Source organism: Drosophila virilis, chromosome X, assembly GCF_030788295.1.
Source record: "Drosophila virilis strain 15010-1051.87 chromosome X, Dvir_AGI_RSII-ME, whole genome shotgun sequence".
In the NCBI taxonomy this organism is placed as follows: Eukaryota; Metazoa; Arthropoda; class Insecta; order Diptera; family Drosophilidae; genus Drosophila; species Drosophila virilis.
In genome coordinates, this window is record NC_091543.1 from 3,158,485 (window position 1) to 3,179,033 (window position 20,549).

Here is a 20,549-nt window from a genome sequence, read left to right on the forward strand (position 1 = left end):
TTCGTCACTTTTCTTTAGTCTCTAAGTATTGTTTCGTTATCTCACTCCAACATTTGTTTTTTTGTATTTAAGGGCATACACCATAAAATAAACCAACCCGCGGTTTGGTTGGGATCAATTGAATAATTTACAATAACTACTGTGGACCATTCGAAATTAGCCGAGTTTACTTTTTCTCTTTATATTTTTTTGTTTTATCCTTAACATTTAATTTTGTGTAGTTTAAGCTGAGCTTTAAGTTTCTTTGAATTTTTTTTTGTTTTTAATTTTTGATTTCTTAGTATATGTTTAGAAAATGGGAGTAAAAAATGAATAGATTTAGGATAAGATATCTATATATATATATACGACTGTGACAACAATAATGATGCAAGCAAGTTTTATAAAGCGGCCAAGCACATTCGAAATCACAATACCAAATCGTATAATGATAATGCCCCAATCAAAGGAAGATGTGAACTGTGAAATCATGTTGAAAATCATTCTGAAATAACCGATTGGTCCGTGTTTAATCTCGATGCTCGGTTGTCTGTTTGAAAAATGTTCATTTGGTTCCGAAGTAACAACAATTTGTTAAATTAAAGGATATGTTTATCCATTTTGAATGGCATAATGGTATTTTTTTTTCATGTTCTCTTGGTCTAAATATCAGGGTAAGAAGTACTCATATCTAAATCTGCTCCATAATTAAAATATATAATTTTCAAACATTTGTTTTTTGTTCCTTTTCGTTTTCGATAAGTTGACAGCGGAAAGTAAATGGGGCTTAACTTGTATATTCTGATTTGTTTATAACAAATTGCATCCAAGAATGTTTCCAATGTGATCCCAACTGATATGCCGTTCGATTTCAAAGAAGCTACAACCATCAACATGCAGGATTATTATGTACATATATAATGGCAATAATTAATAATCCCTATAAATAAACTATATAAAGAATGGCGAGGGATGGGCTGGGGGAGAGGGAAACGCGGGGATCTGTACGTTAGCCAACAAAAAACACGGCCTTTGCTGTACAATTAATTAATTAATTTTCAAATTGCAAAACTCAATAGTTTTCTTTGTTTTTGTTCTCCTTCCTTCGTACGCCCTTATCTACGACCTTTTTTTTTTTCTTCAGATCCGCCCATTTTTGGTTTTGTTTTTTTTTTTTTTTTGTTTCGTTTAAATACATGTCTCTCTTAAGCCTACAATTAGTATTCAATTATGCTATGTGTATTTTTAAACAACCCATGATTAGAGTAAAAGTTGAAAATGCAATCCTGGACAAGATTCTTATTTTGGTTTATGCATTTTCCCATAATACTTCTGTCGCTCTCTCACTTCGTCTAAGTTTATTAAAGTTTTTTTAGTTTTTTTTTTTTTTTTAAATTTTTATAGGCCATTCACAATGTTGTCATCGCTGAAACGGTTTGACTATCGCGAATATTAAAAAAAACACAACCATAGTTAGGGGGCTGGATATAAATCGAGTCCCATTCGCATGTTGCATTGCAGCTGGCTCTTCACCTGGAACAGACAACAACAACAACTATTTTATGCACCGAATTGCAAATGAATATGCTTTAAAATGTACTAAGGTTCCTGGCAAAGTTCATGTTAGCAGATTTCTTTAGCTGCGTGGCAACGCTTTGTCAGGCGCCACACTGTTAACTGTTAACCAACACTGTTTAGTGGCGCCTCTTGCTCAACTGGTGTGGCAACATTGTTTGATACGTTTGTCAGCTAAATATACTGCCTGATAAATTTTGACATGCAGTTCGGCTAATCTGAATGTTTCTTGACTTTTAGAGCTGTTTCTCAACTTACCATTAAGCACATGCACCACAACCGTTTCCGTTATCTCATTGCCCAGCATACAGGTATAGTTTCCGGTGTCATGGCGATTCGCATTGGCTATATAGAGACGACTCAAGGCCCTGCCAGGCAACATGTCTGTCTTAACGCTGTGTAGGTAACAAATAAAAATAATGCTTATAGGAATTTGTATAAAGCTTAAAGTAGTTGGAACCATGGTGGTTAGTCTATTCAGCAGCAAGCCGGTTCGAACTCGCTTGGTCAATATTCTCATTGTATGAACGCTGGTTCGAAACGAGTATTTGTTTGGAACACTTACCTAATGCCACCGCGACTGGTATCGTAATTGAGCAAACGGAGACCATGACGCCAGGTGATATATGATGTCGGATGCGGTATCTTGGAGATGACGCACTGCAACTCAATGGTGCTGCCAGCCTTGTAGTATTTTTCCGGCGTGGCCGATCCCCGCTCATCGAGAATTTCCACATGAGGAACTGCAACAAGTCATAAGATTTCAAGCTGGAGGGGGCAGAATTACGAGCTTACCAATTATAGTTAGGTATACGAGGAGCACCAAGGGCGGATGCGAGGAGACCTGGCATTCGTAGGGTCCCTCGTCGCGCTCGTTGGCATATTGTATCAAGAGTTTCCAGTCGTTGGGCTCCTCGAATTCCAGCGAGTATCGCGAATCGCCGCTATATGTGTGCTGGCCAAACGTGATCAGGGTCAGGTCCTCGCCCTTGCGTCGCATCCACGAGACCGTCTTCCCCTGCAGATCGTTCACCCGGCAGTGCAAATACACGTTCGACGACAGCTGGGTGCTTATATTGATGGTCGTATACGGATCGGCGAAGAATGGGAACGGTTCGTGTGTTGTCGTCTCTGTAACCTCCAGCTCCTCATCTTCGGGCGTGTCTGTGAAGGGCGATGAGAACTCTTGCCAGAAGTTTTTCGGGAACGTATCAAACGGATCTCCAGCTCGGGGACGTTTTACTGGAAGGATTTTTATAGTGTTAGAAAATTTGCAAGTATCTGCGGTTTAGTATAATATTATCCTGACTGACTGACTGATTGATTGAGTGATTGATTGACTGATAGATTGACGGATTGATTCACCAACTGGTTAATGGTTTGATTGACTGATTGATTGACGGATTGATTGACTGACTGATTGAATAACTAATTGATTGACTGGTTGATTAACTGATTGATGGACGGATTGATTGACCGACTGGTTGAATTACAAATGGATTAACTGATTGGGTGACGGATTAATTGACAGACTGACTGACTGATTGATTAACTGATTGTTAATTGATTGACTGATAGATTGTCGGATTGATTGAACGACTGGTTGATTGATGTTTAACGCACAAGCTAAGCTCTAAGCTATTAAGGCAACATGACAATCTTTAAGAAAAATATTTTAAGTGGAACCAAATCTTTTATGCCATATCTTTACTTTGCATCGTAGATGTAGAGGAAGTTATATATACGCTATATATATATATATATATATATATATATATATATATATACGCTATCTGTGGCCAAAAGAAAGCTACTGAACTAGAGAGATCAGCTCGAATGGGCACACGGTAGAGAACTGTTGCTTAAAATAAGTACTTACATGTCGTCGAGGTGGATCCGGAACCTATGTGATGCAGCGACGAGTATATTATTGCAAATATCCAAAATAATCTAGATTTCATCACTGCAATTGCAAATCCCATGTACGAATGAATCAATATATATACGAAAGGAATCAAGTCGAAAACTTACCGCAGCATAAATGTACTCGAATCCAATTAAATTGTTGTTGTACTTTTCTCTCTCTCTCTCTCTCTCTCTCTCTCTCTGCCTCGCTCTCTCTCTGTTTGTCTTTTTGTCTTTTAGCTAATCAGAAACATCTTTCGAATAGCTCACAACTGTTTGCTCTGCCTTTTCCAATTGGACTTATTTGCCTTCTTCTGCCCGTGAGTAGCTCTCAATGCAACGGAATCGTCTTCTTTATAGCTTGCAGCTCAGCATATTGGATTCTCGTATTTCGGATTGATTCTCTTTTTGCGTCGATTGATAACAATTCACTGTGCGAGGACGAGAAAACGTTTATTAGGCAGCTTCCAACAGTTTATGGAGGTGCGTGTGCGTGTGTATTTGTCTTGTCTTTTCTTATTCGCTTTTATTATGCTTCGTTTTGTTTTTTTCGTTTTTTTTTTTGCTCTTTCTGTTGGGAACTACTTGGCTGCTGCTTAGATGACCAATAATTGGAATGTAGGTCAGGATGCGATGTGCGCATGGCACACGCTCTGCGCTTGGCCTATCTCAAGCTGCTCCAATCAGAGAACGCCGCAGCAGCGTTTAATGGGCTCTCAAGATTCTCGATATGAAACATTTGATTGCCAGTTTATGACATTTACAAGTATGTGAACATATTTTATGCAAATTCTTTGCTACTGCAAATGTTAAACACGTTACGGCACTCTCGGTAGAAACAAACATACATATATTTATAGCCCAACTAGTTTGTTTTTCATTTTATTTTAGTTGAGCGGACAACAATTGATAGAAAAAAAAAATCAAATAATTGCTTGTTTTCATATTTTCACACGGAATTGCTCACTTTTAATGATATCATAATATCTATGCCCATGTTGCATTTGCCGGTGCCGACAACGTTGTTGGTTCGCACGCAATTGACACGAGACTGACGGAGACCAGGACTCGTATTCCGTTTGCCAATTACGCGTTCTGCCAATTGCTCCTCCTCGTTGTCTCTCGCTTTTTTATCTCTACGGCCGAGATGAATGCTGCGATTTGTCCGAAAGGGGCGCCAACTGCACGGAGTTGCCAGACCCGCAAACTCTGAAGAGGCTGCATCAGAGCAAAACAGCTAATACATTTGATTTAAACGAAACTACTTGAATTATTTATATTAAATAATATATATTTAATCATATTAAATTGATAGCTTATACTATTTAGCAACAGCCCAGGCGTATGCAACACTTAGTCTGCGCGGCTACGCCATCTAGCGCGCTTTTGTTGTAGTTAGGCAGCACTGAGCATAGGACTCGCCTTGCTAGCTGTCATGGAAGCTTTGTGACATTTTGTCCGTTAAGCAACACAAACATTTCCAACAAACAACTATACAGAACTTCATTCGATAAGTGCTCGCCAAAATTCGAACAGCGAAACACACACGCATACACCAAAAATCAAATTCGCAACTTGAGCGCGCCAAAAAATATCGTCATCGGTTTAATTCGAGGTACTGCTGCGTTTTCTTCCTGCGCATGTGCAATTCCACAGAGAGCATGCATAACTGTAGGTATGTGTCTGTGTGTGTGTGTGTGTGTGTGAGCGTGTGTATGTGGGCATATGCCGAGCACATGTGCCCCCTTATCGCTTAGTCTTGCCATTGGCGGTGGTGGTGGTGCGATATGACGAGCCAAAAATCGTGAGAGCACGACTCGCAGCCGAGCACACAGACACACACACACTCACGCACGCACGCACACGCACACAATAATGCTCAGTCGGCAAAAAAGAACCGTTCATTTCATTTTCCGTGCCGCCTTTGACATCTCATGCAGTAATTTCTTCAATTTTCATATAGATTTGCTTGCAGCCCATAATTAAAGCTGGCAAAATCAAAAAGAAAATTCTTCGCTCTCCTTTTTCAATGCACAACAGCAACGCGCGCGCCATACTACTTTTGAATATTAAACAGCGAGTTAAACCGCGTCAAATTTAATGCCCAGAGACATTCAGTGAATTTATAAAATTCAATTGACGAACTCTGCCGGAGAGGGCAGAGCAGAGCGTAGACCCAAGTAACCAATACATTGAAGACGCCAGCAGCGCAGTTCACAGCGACAGCGGCAGCAAATCGACCGAGCTTCCCAACGACAAGCATTCAGGCAGCCAACGGAGTCCGCAGCGACAGCACAACGACAGCGACAGCAGCGGCGATTTGTTTACTGTAAATTTGGGAATTTTAATTATAATTGTGTGTGCAATGGAGGAGCACTCGCGTCTATTGAGCATTTTGGGTGGCATTGCCATGAGCATTGTCGGCTTTCAGATTTGCCGCAAGGTCTTGCCCTGGATCTATGCGAATGTGCTGGGACCCAGGCTGTGCGGCTCCTCGGTCAATCTGGCCGAGATGGGCGAATGGGCAGGTAAGTGTGTGACTGCATTTGAACTTTGCGCCAGCCGCTGATAAGGATCGTCCCATTACTCATATTGATTATAATTCGTATATTGCAGTTGTTACCGGCTCGACGGATGGCATTGGCAAGGCCTACGCCCGGGAGGTATGTACGACGCACGCAGCACAGTTATACGGAAGGGCGAATCCGATTCTAGATTCCATGTACTCCCAGCTGTGCATCTGTTGCTGAGGCTATTATGAGTTAATCGCAGTGTGTCTAACGCCCTTATAGTCTTTATATATATTCCTGATCAGCATCGGAGTGGGAGTCAGAGTTGATATAGCTGCAAGTATATAGATAGAACTTATCTATGCCTGGACTAGGCAGAATCTTTCAAAGATTGAGTTCTTTTGTCTTTCAAGCGCAGCAATTGACTTTGTCAAGGGTATTTTAGCTTCGGCATGCCAAAGATTTATTTTCTAATTTATTATCTTCTTTATTTTTTGTTTTTGCATTGCAAAATCCATAATGACTTGACCAATTGGACAAAAAAGAAGAAGAGGCGGAGAAAAAGTGCAATTAACGATTGAATTTGTAGCCAGGTCCCAAACATTAGCGCGAATGACTTGAACATATCTATATCTAGCTATATCTATATATATATGTATATATCTATGGACTGTAGGCTATAGTTCCTCCAGCTTTCTATACGCTAATGCACGCTATTGCAATTTAGTCAAGTGCTAATTATCCATTAAGCAGCTAAGTGCAACACCCAACACAGTCCACATACAGTTTTCAGCTTTCCAGCTTTCAGTTTTGTCAGTTTTGCCAGTTTGGCAAATACTTTTATTAAGCTGTGTGTGTGTGTGTGTGTGTGTGTGTGTGTGTGTTTGTGCACAAGCCCTAGAACTTTGTTGATATTGCAATATTCAGCACATTTTCTGGTTCGGTTGCATGTGTCAACGTCCAGTTGGCTATACAAATCGGGGGGAACAGCTGTTGTTTTCAGTTCTCCGGAACTTTGAACACGAACAACATAAACAATCAGCCTTCAGCATGCCTTCAGCATGCCGAAGCCGGCATACTCTGTAAGGGCGATACTTTCCATTGGGCTATCTGATATAATAATCCTCTGTTGATAAGCATGGCTTATATCTTGACGTTAGCTTAAGACAAAGACTCCTGATCAAGAATATCTATATATATATATATATATATACTTTAGTGCTCGTGGGCACATTGACAAAATTATAAGTGTATAAAGACGTGTGATATATCTAGCCGCCTCGATCTAACGCCTGACTACGGCTTCAGTCGTGCTCCGTCTGGGTTTGCATTTTCCTTCATCATTAGCATTCGTTGTGCCCAACAAATGGTATTTGTATTTGCTTCGCGTATGCTTAAAACTAAAGAGCCCCGGACTAAACTCTAATGTACAGCCGTGTGTGTGTGTAGTCGCGGGGTCGCCAGAAGTTCAGTTTCATAGTTCAATTAGGTCTTGGACGCATACCCCTATCCCTACATATATGCATGTTTAAGGCCCGAGCAGAGCTGCGGAATGTTCGATAAATCAATCCTTATCTATATTACAAATTAACGCACATTTTTAACTATCAGAAAGTTAAACAAGTTTCTTTGATAAGCAAACTTTATTTGTCGTGCACATAATTCACAAAATGTCTCTTGGATTTTATGGCACAGTGGGCACAACTGGACTCTTCTAGGGATTTCTCAGCTTAGGCTAGGTCAGTCTTACGTCGACTCTGTGAACTGATTCGCCTCCCATTTGGCTAGAGAAGAAACAATTTATGGAGCTCTTAACTGAGTAAGGCATAAGTTGCAACCGGAGCCTAACTGTCATTCACATAAGGCCCAATATAAATATTTGATAATTCGGATCACGCTTCGCACTCATGCCTCCCTTTAAGGTTCGGCTCAAACCAGAGCTCTATCCATTTTAGGGTTCGGCTTATGCTTAATACAGAATCTTACCGGGTTTGAACTTGTGTATTCACGCTTTCCCCGAAAGGTTCGATTCGTTAACCAAGTTTGAGACTCATAAGAACTGTTTATCTGGGCTACGGGTTCAGGGTTAATCAAATGTCGGACTCAAACTTGCCAACTTTTGAAAGCTTTCAATCTATCTTCAAACTTATAGAGCCCCATATATAAGAAGAAGAATTTCCTTTATAAGGAAGCACCCTATAAAGTTCAGCTATAGATTTTGACAGGCTCTCAAACTTCTTATATAGAATTTCTAGAATTACAATTCCTATATAAAGTTGGGCATAATCCAATCCTCGCTTAGCGTCCCAGTCAAAAGTTCAGCCTTAAAGTATGCCCAAGAGTGGATGAGTATTTGCCGAATCTGTGGATCCTTTTAATCTAAACCTGAACTCCTCGTCTATTTAAAACTTTGCAGTTGGCACGCAAAGGCCTGAAACTGGTTTTGATTAGTCGCTCGTTGGAAAAGCTGAAGACCGTTGCCAAGGAAATTGGTAAGATTTTAAAATTTGCGTGTTTGAGCCAGGCTTTTAATGGGAAATATGTGCGTGTGTGTGGCATACTTCCAGGCGATGAGTTTGGCGTGGAGGTGCGCGTCATCGATGTGGACTTCACTGGCGGCATGGAAATCTATGAGAAGATACGCACAGAAACTGCCGGCCTGGATGTGGGTGTGCTGGTGAACAATGTGGGCATCAGCTACAGCCATCCGGAATACTTTCTGGACTGCTACAATGCGGATCCGAAGTTTCTGCGCAACATTGTCGCTGCCAATATACATTCCGTAACGCACATGACCGCCCTCTTTATGCCGGCCATGGTGCAAAAGCGCAAGGGCGTCATCATAAATCTATCATCAACGGCGGGCGTAATACCCAATCCCTTGCTGAGCGTCTACAGCGCCACAAAGGTGAGGCAAACGAGTCGAAGACGAAGCATCTTGATCAGCACGACGAACTTTATCCGAAAGCTCATTTATTAATTCCACTTCCTTGTGCTTTGCAGGCATTCGTGAACAAGTTCAGCGATGATCTGCAGACGGAATATAAAACACATGGCATTATTATACAGAGTGTGCAGCCGGGCTTTGTTGCCACGAACATGTCCAAGATACGTAAGCCGAGCGTGTTTGCGCCCTCGCCCGAAACGTATGTAAAATCTGCATTGGCCACACTCGGCATTGCCACACAAACCGCCGGATATCTACCACATGCATTGCTTCAATTGGTCATACATTTTACAGAGGCCGTGTTCGGTGATCAATTTGCAAGAAACGAAGTTCTTAAGAATATTTTAGGTACACGCAAGCGTGCCCTGCGCCGCCTAGCTAAGGAGCAATAGCTATCTTAATATCAAATCCAAAAGTGTGCAAACTTGTTGATGCCATTTAGAGTCTGTGAACGGTTTGATTGGGTTGGGAATGGTTTTGGGGAGTAGAAAGAAACGCAACGTCTCGAAACGCCCGTGAGGAGGGGGCAAGCGTATATGCTAAATGATAATGCCTGCCAGATGTGCCGCCATTTATATATATATATATATATATATATTTAGAAGAAAAAAAAAACTTGTACCAATACCAATAACTAACTAAGTAAATGTTTTCAAATTCAATCAAGTATTGTTAGTTTTGCAACAGAAATAAATTGGAGACTTTTTAGCTTAACGGCTTTGTTTTGTTTGAACGCAGCTAAATTTATCGGTCGAGTGGCGGCCAGTCGATTTATACCATTCAAGCATATCGAGCCGAAGCTGCAATACATAAACCATGTTATCGTTATCGATACGAAATCAACAAACCCAATGGGCACCAATACAGTCGGGAACTTTGATTTTGCATTTATTGTATTTGTGATTGTGATTGAAAGTGGAAGTGAACGCCGTGCTATGAATAATTACGCTTACGCCGCTTGACCACCAAACGAACGCGCCAAGTCAAATTCCAATTTGTTATTATCTACGCAGCAGTGGCAACAACAACAACAACTACTACAACAGAAACAACAAGAAGAAGAAGCAGCCGCAACGATTTTATGGATGCAGAGCTGCAGGCAGCAGTCGCTGCGCCGCTCTTATCACTTATCGTTAGCCGCGCCGCCCCTTCGGCGCTTGTCAATGTCAACTTGTTGCCATAAAAGAGTCGCAGATGCTGTATGATCCCTGTGCCCACAAGCCAAGATCAAATAAAAGTGCTTCGACGACGACAACGGCAACGACGTCACTTTTCGGACAATAAGCGCAAGGGCGTTGGGCGTACCTTTTACGTGGGCGTGGGGGCGTGGGCGTGGGGGTGGCGGAAGTGGTTATAGAGAACTATTTTTAATAGTGGCCCAGACGACATGACAAAAGCCACAACAACAGCTACAAATTAAGCAAGAAGCAACGCGCGTCGCGACTACGTCAAAAATGTACAAAACGCATCAAATATTCAAATACAAAAAAGCAGAAGCAACAACAGCAATAATAACAGTTATTCTAAGCCACTAGCCCAACACACACACACACACACACACACACACTGAAGGAGTGAAACAGCTGGCAGTTATGGAGCGACGCCGCCCATTGTTTCCCATCGAACCAGAGCCGCCAACAACGCCCACACAGCGCCTAACGCTGCTGGCAACGCGGTAAGTGAAGACGCTGCATTAACTTTAGATGCGTGTCGTGTGTGTATCCTTTACATGAATCCATATGTCTGTGTCTGTGTGTGTTTCTCCAAGTGGGGAATGCATAATGCAAGGGTGGGCTGGCCGCGGGCGCGGGTGTGTGTGTGTGTGTTTTTTTTTGTCATTATTATTTATAGAATCGGCGTGCTTCCTGCCCACACTTGTTCATCATATTTGCGTTTTTTTTGTTTTTTTTTTAATTTTTTGTTGTTTTCCAGCTCACTACGTGCACTGCAATTAAACTGGAAGATTATCATTTCGGGCATCGCGTCGACGCTTTTGGCCGTTATTTGGTATTATCCAACACTTTTTCTATTCTTCGCGTTCGTCATCTACTCCCTGGTGCTGGTCTTTGCAGGTAAGTCGAGAATACTCTACAGTTATCAGTTACAGCTGGCAAATCCATATATGTAATCTGGTCATGACTCACATCTTATCTGGCTGCGGTCATATTCCACATACATATACATATATAATATATTAATATGTCTTTCATATTCCACAAAAATCGTTAATTAAAAATTTATCTTTAATCGGTTTCCAAACTCTGAACCCATTGAAAATGCGTAAAAGGGTATAATGAAAGCACAGAATGAGGTATACCCGTTCCCATGAGGTGTCTACATATATGTTTGAGCTTAAGTATCAATCCTAGGTCTTGTACCGTTAACAAGAAATCGATAAGAATCGATATCGTTTTACTGCTTATCGATCATGTTTTAAAGGCGCAACATAGCCTCTGCCCTTTCCTAGCCAGATTGTAAGACTTTCATAGAGATTGAAGAATAGCCATTGAACTTAATCACAACGCTAGCTGCGTGCAGGGTATCTTTTAGTCGGAAGGTACATTTGGATACTCGCCTAGCATATACAAATCCACTTTTTGGATAGTCTCTCCCGGTTCACATCAAGATTGCAAGACTTAGATTAATCACGCCTGAAGCCGGCGTGCAGGGTAACTTCTAGTCGGGCAGCCGATTAGTTTTCTTTTACTGTTTTGCCTTTTTGATTATTAACCCTTGAGCTATTCCAACAGCTGTCGCTGGCACCGTCTATATCCATTATATATTTACGACCAATGAGCCCACAAAGCCAAATCGACATCCCTCCAAGCTGCTCTACAATGCCACCAAGTGAGTATTCCGGCGAAGCACCCTTAATCCGTGCCATGCTCTCATATATTATATTATATTGCAGGTGCAACATCTTCGATTTGCCAAATCCCATTAAGAATCCTTCGAATTTACCCCTAATCTTTGGCAAGACAGTTGATCTGCAGCTACAGCAGATCATCGAGTATGTGCTGCGTGACTTTATGGTGCCCTGGCTGGGGTAAGTATCACTATATTTAAGCCACATCCGTATCCAATCTGATTTGATTTGATGTCCACTTTGCAGATATGTTGTGACGAAGCCAAAGCTTATCAACGATGTGATACGCGAGGATCTGTGGAATGCCATACAGAAGATACACGAACGTGCCGCCAAAATGGACCCGGCCAAGATCATAGCCGTGGACATGGTCAATCGCGTCACAGTGCATCTCGAAAAGATACGCATTGCCGAGTCGCGCGCGTAAGCTAAAAACAACGCGAAATTACAGACTAATTTCGATTTGAACTATTGCAGGGCCGAAACAAATAGCGCTCCGGTGTTCAGCACCAATTCGTACCTGGTCGATGAGGAAAAGGAAATGGAGTTTCTGCGCAAACTGTGCGAGATAATGATCATACTGCTCCTGCCGCGCGGCTACTCACTGCCGCCGCTCAAGGTGCTGCTCAGCGAGATACTCTCCTTCAAGAGTAGGTTCCAATGTCCGCCTGGACAAACTAGTTCAAGTTTAATCTTAACCGTCCTTGTTCCTCCCTTGTAGTCTTCTTTCCAATGATCAAAATGCTGACCGCACCGGACTATATCAATCAGAAGGTCGTGCAGAACATTGAGACGCGTCTGGCGGCGGCGGCGATCAGTAAGCGCAGTTACGAGTACGCCGCCAGCTTTGAGGATTTCCTGAAGATCATCAACAATTCGGGCAATTTGGAGGAGCTGTCGCTGATACGCAAAAGCATCGTGAATGATCTGATGCACGCCACCAGCATGCAGAATTTGCAACGTGCCAAAGGCCTCGATCCGGATACCGAGGATCATACGCTGACCAAATCGGAGCTAACCGCCGCGGTGCGGCTGAAGCGTTACGTGCAGCAACTGTCGCTGGCCAAGGGTCAGTGCGAGAAGAATCTGGCCAAGTTTGGCTGGAACGGCAACTACTCCAGCGACACAGTAAGCCAATAACATTCTAATCTATATATATATAAAAAAAAAAAAAAAAAACATGTTAACATTTGGACTCTTCCAGGATCTAACGCTGATGGAGATACTCAATACGGCCGTGGGACGACGCTATTTCACGCTGTTCCTGGAGCCGCTTAAGGCCAGCGCCCTGGTTGGCTTCTACCTGGCCGTCGACGAGATGAAGCATGCGCACAAATCGGCCACACATCAGCTGGGCACAGAGATCTTTTATACGTACATACGCGTGCCGAAGCCGGAGATACAAATCGATAAGCATGAGCGCAAGCTCATCGAGACCTTTGTGCTGGGCGATGCGGGTCCAGATATTTTCTATGATATACAGCGCAATATATTGCGCACCCTGGAGGACAAATACTATCCACCGTTTGTGCTAAGCGATCAGTATCGCCAGCTGAAGGAGGCGCTCGACTCGAACGAATTTAACGATCCCACCTTGCTGATGTGCCCCACTATGCTGGGCGATTCGAACGACGACGAGCAGGCGATTGTCGCCGATGGCCTCAATGGGGGCGGCGGTGCACCGGCGGCCATCGATGTGGCCGCTCACACATCGTATGCGCGCAGGAAGCTGGAGCAAATACAGGAGCGCATCGATAAGAAGAACCAAGCGCTGGACGCGCTCAAATACTCGGTGAAACCGGAGTCGAAGGTGCTGCAAATACTCGAAAAGGAAATGGATTGGCTCAAGAGCGAGAAGCGTCAAACGGAGGCACATTTAAGACGTACCGATGCCTGGACCGAGCATCTGGGCAAATGGAAGGCCACCATACAAAGTGTTGAGGTGCGTCTGCAATTGATAAAGCTTCCTGCTCATGTTATTTTCAATCGATTTGTTTTCCCTTCCAGGTGTCCGATGAGAAGGAATCGCTGCAGTTCATGATCCTGGTGCACGTGGACGAGGATATCAATGCCCCGCCAGCTACAAAGAATGGCGAGAGCAGCACGGGCCGTGCGCAGAGGCGTCGTCCCTCGGGCATATCCAGTGGCTGGGTGGTCATGCGTTCCCTGAACCAAGTGCATGTAAGTGTGGGCTCGCACAAGCGGACAGCTGACGCCCATTAAACCCGATCCATTCATTTGTTTCAGGAGCTGCAACGTAAACTACGGCATGTGAGCTCCAATTTGAAGTCGCTCGATTTGCCCACAAACTTCAAGTTCTTCTTCTTGAAGACCGATCGGCATGCACAGGAGAAGGCCAAGGGTCAAATACAAAAGTTTTTGAATGTATGTGGACACATATATATTTATAATTGATATTTGTGCTAATCGCTGTCCATTGCACAGTTTATACTGGAGGATGACCATTTGAATGGCAGCGAGGCCATCTATACATTTCTCAGCCCCAGCTCGGATCATTTAAAGCAGACTCTGCCGTCGCCCAAGAAATCCAAATTCTCGCTCTCCACGCTCTTCAAAAGCGACGCGGCCAAGGCGCACGACTCGAGCAAGGCCAGCGATCCCTTTTGGGGCCTGCAGCGCGATGATGACGACATGTCCAACTATTTGGATGGCGAGACGAGCACCGATCCCAAGCTGCTGGCCGATTTGGATAGCAAAGACTCCATTGCGGAGCCGCTGTATGCCCTAATGGGCGAAATCTTCGACATGGGCGGCGTCTTCAAGTGGCTGCGCAAGAGCATCATCTCGTTTGTGCAGATCACCTATGGCCGGACCATCAATAGACAGATCCGTGAATCTGTCACCTATCTGTTCGAGGAGTCCATGCTGCACAATTACTTCTCGGCCATATTGAAATCGTTTTGGCCCGGCGGCGTGCTAGCCTCGGCCTATCCCGTACGCTCCGATGACATGAAGGAGATGACCACCAATGCGGCCAAGGCTCTGCTCACGGATCACATACCCGAAGTGCTGTGCAATCTCGTTGGCGCCCAGGCCGCCAAGCGGGGTGTCCTCAAGGTCTTTGATGCTCTACAGAATCCCGCGTACAACAAGCAGCTGTTCTATGTGAGTTGAGACCTGACACTACGCGATTTCTTATAACCCGAACCCATTGCAAATGCTGAGTCCATCAAGCCAGGTCCGTCTGCATTTGGAAATATTTAAACGATTTTGGGGTATGGCTTCTTCAGCCCAACTATTAGAGCTAGATAAACCAAACTTGGTATTTGTACAATTTAAACTGCCTTATTTAAGATCGGACTATATACATCGTAGTTAGTTAAGAATGGATTTCTCATACCTTGTGTTTAGATAGGAGCTTAGGCGTTTGCGCCGGTGCAGGGTATCTCCTTCAGCTGGCTTGTGTTGCACTTTGATAACGATTGATTTGCTTGCCTTGCAGGAGCTGCTCGAGATCTTGATGATTGAGTTCTTTCCCGAAATCCGTCAACTGAGGGTCAACAACAGTGGTAGTGGCAAATTGAACACTGCCACCGCCGGTGTGGCAGCTGCCTCAGCTGCCGCTGCACTGGCCACCGTCGCTGCCCTGCCACTCAACTACAATAGTCACAATAGCAGCTCGAATCATGCCGGCCAGCATCAGAGCTCAGCAGCATCGTCAGCCGCCGGCAGCTCAACGCATCCCAAGGAGCATTACCATCAGCCGCCGCCGCAGCAGTCGCCGTATCACCAAAGCTCCGGACAGCAAACGCATCTGCATCATGCGCATCATCATCCGACGACGCATCCGGCACATGGCGCTGCGGGCGCCAAGTAGAGACGAGCCATCTGTTTTTAATTGTATTAACAAATTGTTTTTTTTTTTTATTTTTTCTTATCGTATAAGTTGCAAATGTTTATAATGCTCTCTAGCGCTCTCTCGCTCTAACTCTATGTCCGGCTCGCTCTAAAGCGTGGCTTCTCTTCTTCTTTTCTTTTGTGTAACTGGAGCACATTGAGAGTTTAGGATTAACAAATAACTGACCCTGTACAAAAGCTGTAAAACTTTCTAGCTGCTATTCGCAAGCGAAACCTACTGCTAAATGCACTTCGTTAAGCTGTTACATTTTCATGCGATTTGTTGTTTTGTTTTGTTTGTAGTTTAGCGAAATGCGTTTTGTTATATTTTTAGCATATAATGGATGATATTCCATATAGATATTCGTATTGTTTTTGCATAGTCTCAGTATTAAGCGTTACCAAATTGTTCCATTCGGAACACATTCCCCGCACATAAACCCAAACGATAACTAAATCCATAAACAGAGCAAAGATACACGCTAATTTTTTGGTGCCGATGTCGCATTGTTATTAACTGGAGTCGAATTATTGTGATCTTAGCAAGTAAACAGCACCAAAAAACACAACAACAACAACAAAAAGAACAATGCAAAAATATAATTTATAAAAAAAAAAAAAATAATGTAAATGTTAAATGTAATTCATTTTCGAAGTACACGTTTAAGCGCCTATGTAATTTAGATAAACCAAATAGTAGCATATGACATTGCATTCTATTGTATTGTATTGCATTGTATTGGATTGGATTGTATAACTATTTATATATATTGCAGTTGCAACGTTTTATGTGTAAACAATATTAACAACAGACCCAAGCGAAATAAAGATGCTATTTATGTAGATTTCTCTCTCTCTCTCTCTCGCTCTCTCTCTCTTTCGACTTATGTTCATTTCACAACTTTCACTCTGTCTTTCTACCTCACTCTCTATCTATTTTCCTTTTGCATCTCAACTAGAAGTCAGCAAAGTCTGCACAGCTTTCCCAGTTTAGTCTATATAGACATTTACCTAGTACAAATGACAGCTCTCTCCTGCTCTCATCTATACTTGAACATAGTTTTAGCTTTAGTAAATATCACGAACCTAAGTCATAAGTCTTGGTCTACCAATAATGCCAGGATCTAAACTCGTCGGCGCACTTTGTTTTCGGCTATTTTCCAGAATTTTAAGTTAAGTACTTAAAGATATTGACTTTTAGCTGCTCACTTTACAATTACAATATGAATTACAATTTAATTATCATAAGTGTTAACTTGATCTTGAGTTTGGTTAATATAGCAGCCAGATATATTCGATTGCAGACCTAAAACTAACTTAAGCTTTTTGCAGATATGTACTTTAGAGATATTGTTGAAATGTTTGTAAATGCTTTTTAACTTGATTTAAGTTATGATAGAATCATGTTGCCTTCGTTCAGCTTTTTACAGCAAATTAGTTGTGGTCAAATAAACAATTCAACAATTTATAAATTATTACAAAAAAAAAAAAAAAAAATAAAACAGATTGTTTGACGATAACTTTTACGAGTTATATAAACATTTGAAACATAACTTCAATAACTTCTTCAATTTCGTTAGAAATATATTGTAAAGCCAATGCCAAAGGTATTTGTAGTTACATTAAATGGCCTTTTGGATTTGGTTCTTACAACTTATTTGACGAGATTGATTTCCAGCAACACTTGAACTACATAACAATTATTGAATGTTGCTTGATTTGAAGGCCTAGTTGTTTTATGATAGTCTTATTCGTGGATATGTCTAATTGCCTTCAGATCTGTCCGCCTGTCTCAAGTTATTTGATGAGACACAAAACTCTTCGATTCTGTTTCTTAAGGCACATATTTTCTACTAATTTACAGCTGTTTATATGATAGCCTTATGGATCTAACATTGTTTTGCATATTATTTAACATAAGTTTTCTTTAGTTATAAGATAGTTAAATAAGGACTTCATTTAAATATGTTCAAAGACGATAACTACTTTAACTAAATAATTTCTTGAAATTGCTTCAAGTCCAAGTTACCTTTGATAAATAGCCTTTGCTGCGCTGCGCTTTAAAACACGCTTATCTTTTCAATGAGCTTCGCCAGCGAAATGAGCTCCATGTCCACCACGCTAACAGCCAGATTCTTGCGCATTGCCGCTGGCTTTCTCACCAGCAATTTGACCTCAAAGTATTTCAAGAGGAAGCGCCACTTGAGCTCCGTCTTCTTGGGCTCGGGCAGCTGCGGAAAGGCGTCCGCTTTGAGGCCCAGCAAATGCTCCGCGACGCCGCCGCTGAGACGCGTCTCGAGCAGCGTGCCCGTCTGGTCGGACAGGTGTATGTTGATGTTGAAGAAGTGCTCGAAATGTGCGCCGCTGTGTCCCAACGAGAACTCCAGCAGGCAGCTCTCATTGTCGCAGTCGCTGCGGCTGTTCGGGATGAGCCTGTTGCACGCCTTGCTGCTGGCAGACGAAGAAGAGGAAGAATAATGATTATATCGGAATCTTTGGGTCACATAACGCAAGCCGCTACTTGCCATTTCTTGCTGATGCTAGCGGCCAGGCCGTCCAGATCGAACTTGGTGACCAGGGCATAGAGCACGGCCGTAAAGTGCTCGCTGGTCGCATCCTGCAGCTCGCCCTCGGCGCGCGCGTAGATCTGCCGCACGCTCATCTGCGTTTGGATGTGCTCGGCTGACGGAGATGGGAGAGATTATTAGAATTTGCTGGACCAACTGGCAGCCAATACTCACCCGCTGGCAGCTGCTCCAAGTCCGTTTGCGCGAATATATCATATGTCTGGAGCGGCGTGCTGGCGGCGAACGTGAGCAGCGCCTGGCACTCGACGCTCTGCGGCAGCGGCTGCTCATAGATGAGTGTGCAGCTGGCGAGGCTAAGCACTGGACAGCCATAGAACTGGGAATGCGAGAGCCGCACATCGATCAGGTGCAGCAGCGTCTTGCGCGGCTGCCAGTACTGCGCGCGACGTATCCAGTCCGGGTGCCAGATCGTGAATACCATGCCGTCGGCACAGCTGATATCGATCACCACCAGCTCGAGGCAGTGCAGCAGCCGTGTCGCATTGCCAACTCCTGTCGCCAGCTTGCGCTTCAGCTCACGCACCGGACGCACCGCGGCCACGGCGACAAGCAGATCCACGTAGACAGCCGGCCGCTGTTCGGCGCCTGGCGCGGCACAGCGCACATCCGCCAGCTTGAGAGCGCTGCTCAGCGGCTTGTGCGGCACATGGATGAGTTGACGCAGCGGCTGCACAATGGACGCATCATTGCCGTTGTGCTTCACCAGATAGCCGTGTCCCTCGTTGACGACCAGCGCACAGGACAGCGTGCCGCGTGGCTGATAGCGCTGCTGCTGCTGCTGCTCACAGAGTCCGGGCATGTTTGGCGGCGTTATGGCCATCACCTTGGCGCCCACAATGTCCACAATGTCGCCTATTTGCAGCATGGCCGTGTACTCCTCCACGCTGGCCTTGCTGCCCCAGCACTTGCAGTTGGCTATGTGCAGCCGGGTGTCGCGCAACGTGAAGCAAATCACGCCGCGCTGCTCGCTGCTCAGCTTATCCAGAAACACATTCGGCTCCGACTTGGCAATAATCAGCGCCACGCAGGCAAAGCTCGTCATGTGGGGCCGCATCTCGGCGAGGCGCAGGGTAGGCCTGCATCGATAGCCAGACTCAGACATGGCCAATCAGTAAAAATTGGCCAAATAAATGGCGCATTTATCCTGTCAAACCGTTAAGTTTTTAATTATTAACATTTTAAACATGTGCACACATTGGCCAGCTATTGAGCGTGTTATCGATAGCTAATTGCAATTAATCGGAATTAGAGAGTAATAATTAACCCGATAGGTGGCGCTATCTACCAAGCCGTTAAGTTTTCATTTAATCACAGCTAAGACATGTGCACACACTGGCCAGCAAATGATAAATGATAACTGCCATTAATTGCAGTTATCATTTATCATTTGCTGGCCAGATATAAAACTATTTAAATAAATTTGGATACCCTGCAAACTGGAATACACATACACACACACGTACACGTACACGTACACGTACACGTACACGTACACGTACACGTACACACACGCACACACACACACGCACACACACACACACACACACACACACACACGCACACACACACACGCACACACACACACGCACACACACACACGCACACACACACACACACACACACACACACACACACACACACACACACACACACACACACACACACACACACACACACACACACACACACACACACACACACACACACACACACACACACACACACACACACACACACACACACACACACACACACACACACACACACACACACACACACACACACACACACACACGCATACATATATACATACACACACACATACATATGTATATACATACATATGTATATACATACATATGTATATACATACATATGTATATACATACATATGTATATACATACATATGCATATACATACATATGTACATACAACAACAACAAATCAACAACAAATCAACAACAAAATACTAACTAAAATACCAAAATAAATACCAAAACAAATACCAAAAAAAAATACTACACTACTAGCTAAGCATGAAAAACTGCCGAGCCTACTTGAACTTTTGAGAATCGAGGAGGAGAGCACTTGGCAAAAAATCGTTTTATTTAAATTTGCAGCACAGCGAAAACAAAGCTTCGTCTGCGTTTGATCTTAAATATGTGCATATATACAAACGTGCATACATACAAGCATGCGTACACTCATACACACGCACACATACATACATACATACACATATAAACACATACATAATACATATATATATAATACTCATATTCCTTATTATAAAATATTTGCATATTATATGGCAAAACTT

General features: G+C 43.4%; 4 protein-coding genes across 7 annotated transcripts; 2 read left to right on the forward strand and 2 right to left on the reverse strand.

Annotated features, from left to right (window-relative positions):
- Positions 1–1,058: 1,058 nt before the first annotated feature.
- On the reverse strand, positions 1,059–4,613 carry dpr14 (defective proboscis extension response 14). 2 transcript variants are annotated; one of them, XM_015169585.3, is made up of 7 exons: positions 4,427–4,613; positions 3,586–3,890; positions 3,434–3,517; positions 2,350–2,796; positions 2,120–2,297; positions 1,813–1,949; positions 1,059–1,512 (listed from the first exon to the last, which is right to left on the reverse strand). In XM_015169585.3, exons 3-7 carry the CDS (start codon positions 3,513–3,515, stop codon positions 1,400–1,402), a joined length of 957 nt encoding a protein of 318 aa, XP_015025071.1. In that variant the 5' UTR covers positions 3,516–3,517; positions 3,586–3,890; positions 4,427–4,613; the 3' UTR covers positions 1,059–1,399. The 2 variants fall into 2 exon arrangements, with proteins under 2 accessions (XP_015025071.1, XP_002058078.1); XM_002058042.4 differs by lacking the exon at positions 4,427–4,613 and having other exon boundaries at positions 3,586–4,369.
- A 324-nt stretch (positions 4,614–4,937) lies between these two features.
- spidey (hydroxysteroid 17-beta dehydrogenase 12 spidey) lies at positions 4,938–9,578 on the forward strand. Of its 3 annotated transcripts, XM_015169543.3 has the most exons (7): positions 4,938–5,134; positions 5,423–5,987; positions 6,076–6,122; positions 8,386–8,461; positions 8,537–8,877; positions 8,973–9,115; positions 9,211–9,578. In XM_015169543.3, the coding sequence occupies exons 2-7, from the start codon at positions 5,825–5,827 to the stop codon at positions 9,224–9,226; spliced, it is 786 nt and encodes a 261-aa protein (XP_015025029.1). In that variant the 5' UTR covers positions 4,938–5,134; positions 5,423–5,824; the 3' UTR covers positions 9,227–9,578. The 3 variants fall into 3 exon arrangements, with proteins under 3 accessions (XP_015025029.1, XP_015025028.1, XP_015025027.1); XM_015169542.3 differs by having other exon boundaries at positions 4,939–5,134; positions 8,973–9,578; XM_015169541.3 differs by having other exon boundaries at positions 4,939–5,130; positions 8,973–9,578.
- A 167-nt stretch (positions 9,579–9,745) lies between these two features.
- On the forward strand, positions 9,746–16,312 carry snz (sorting nexin snazarus). The gene is made up of 12 exons (XM_002058040.4): positions 9,746–10,591; positions 10,849–10,988; positions 11,667–11,763; positions 11,828–11,962; positions 12,029–12,205; positions 12,260–12,432; positions 12,504–12,910; positions 12,987–13,724; positions 13,790–13,963; positions 14,030–14,167; positions 14,228–14,908; positions 15,246–16,312. The coding sequence occupies exons 1-12, from the start codon at positions 10,509–10,511 to the stop codon at positions 15,618–15,620; spliced, it is 3,318 nt and encodes a 1,105-aa protein (XP_002058076.1). The 5' UTR covers positions 9,746–10,508; the 3' UTR covers positions 15,621–16,312.
- A 187-nt stretch (positions 16,313–16,499) lies between these two features.
- Positions 16,500–19,430, reverse strand: hdm (meiosis specific with OB domains hold'em). Its single transcript, XM_032440410.2, has 3 exons — positions 18,382–19,430; positions 18,166–18,322; positions 16,500–18,088 (listed from the first exon to the last, which is right to left on the reverse strand). The coding sequence occupies exons 1-3, from the start codon at positions 19,328–19,330 to the stop codon at positions 17,701–17,703; spliced, it is 1,494 nt and encodes a 497-aa protein (XP_032296301.1). The 5' UTR covers positions 19,331–19,430; the 3' UTR covers positions 16,500–17,700.
- Positions 19,431–20,549: the final 1,119 nt, after the last annotated feature.

Excerpts from the sequence above, each read along its gene's own strand:
- hdm (XM_032440410.2), bottom strand. The coding sequence starts at position 19,330 with ATGTCTGAGTCTGGCTATCGATGCAGGCCTACCCTGCGCCTCGCCGAG. Across the intron at positions 18,323-18,381 it reads CTTGGAGCAGCTGCCAGCGG|CCGAGCACATCCAAACGCAG; the intron begins GTGAGTATTGGC and ends CATCTCCGTCAG. Across the intron at positions 18,089-18,165 it reads GCTAGCATCAGCAAGAAATG|CAAGGCGTGCAACAGGCTCA; the intron begins GCAAGTAGCGGC and ends GTCTGCCAGCAG.
- dpr14 (XM_015169585.3), bottom strand. The coding sequence starts at position 3,515 with ATGAAATCTAGATTATTTTGGATATTTGCAATAATATACTCGTCGCTG. Across the intron at positions 2,797-3,433 it reads CGGATCCACCTCGACGACAT|TAAAACGTCCCCGAGCTGGA; the intron begins GTAAGTACTTAT and ends AAATCCTTCCAG. Across the intron at positions 1,950-2,119 it reads ACCAGTCGCGGTGGCATTAG|CGTTAAGACAGACATGTTGC; the intron begins GTAAGTGTTCCA and ends TTACCTACACAG.
- spidey (XM_015169542.3), top strand. The coding sequence starts at position 5,825 with ATGGAGGAGCACTCGCGTCTATTGAGCATTTTGGGTGGCATTGCCATG. Across the intron at positions 8,462-8,536 it reads GACCGTTGCCAAGGAAATTG|GCGATGAGTTTGGCGTGGAG; the intron begins GTAAGATTTTAA and ends GCATACTTCCAG. Across the intron at positions 8,878-8,972 it reads GCGTCTACAGCGCCACAAAG|GCATTCGTGAACAAGTTCAG; the intron begins GTGAGGCAAACG and ends TGTGCTTTGCAG.
- snz (XM_002058040.4), top strand. The coding sequence starts at position 10,509 with ATGGAGCGACGCCGCCCATTGTTTCCCATCGAACCAGAGCCGCCAACA. Across the intron at positions 12,433-12,503 it reads CGAGATACTCTCCTTCAAGA|TCTTCTTTCCAATGATCAAA; the intron begins GTAGGTTCCAAT and ends CCTCCCTTGTAG. Across the intron at positions 12,911-12,986 it reads GCAACTACTCCAGCGACACA|GATCTAACGCTGATGGAGAT; the intron begins GTAAGCCAATAA and ends GGACTCTTCCAG.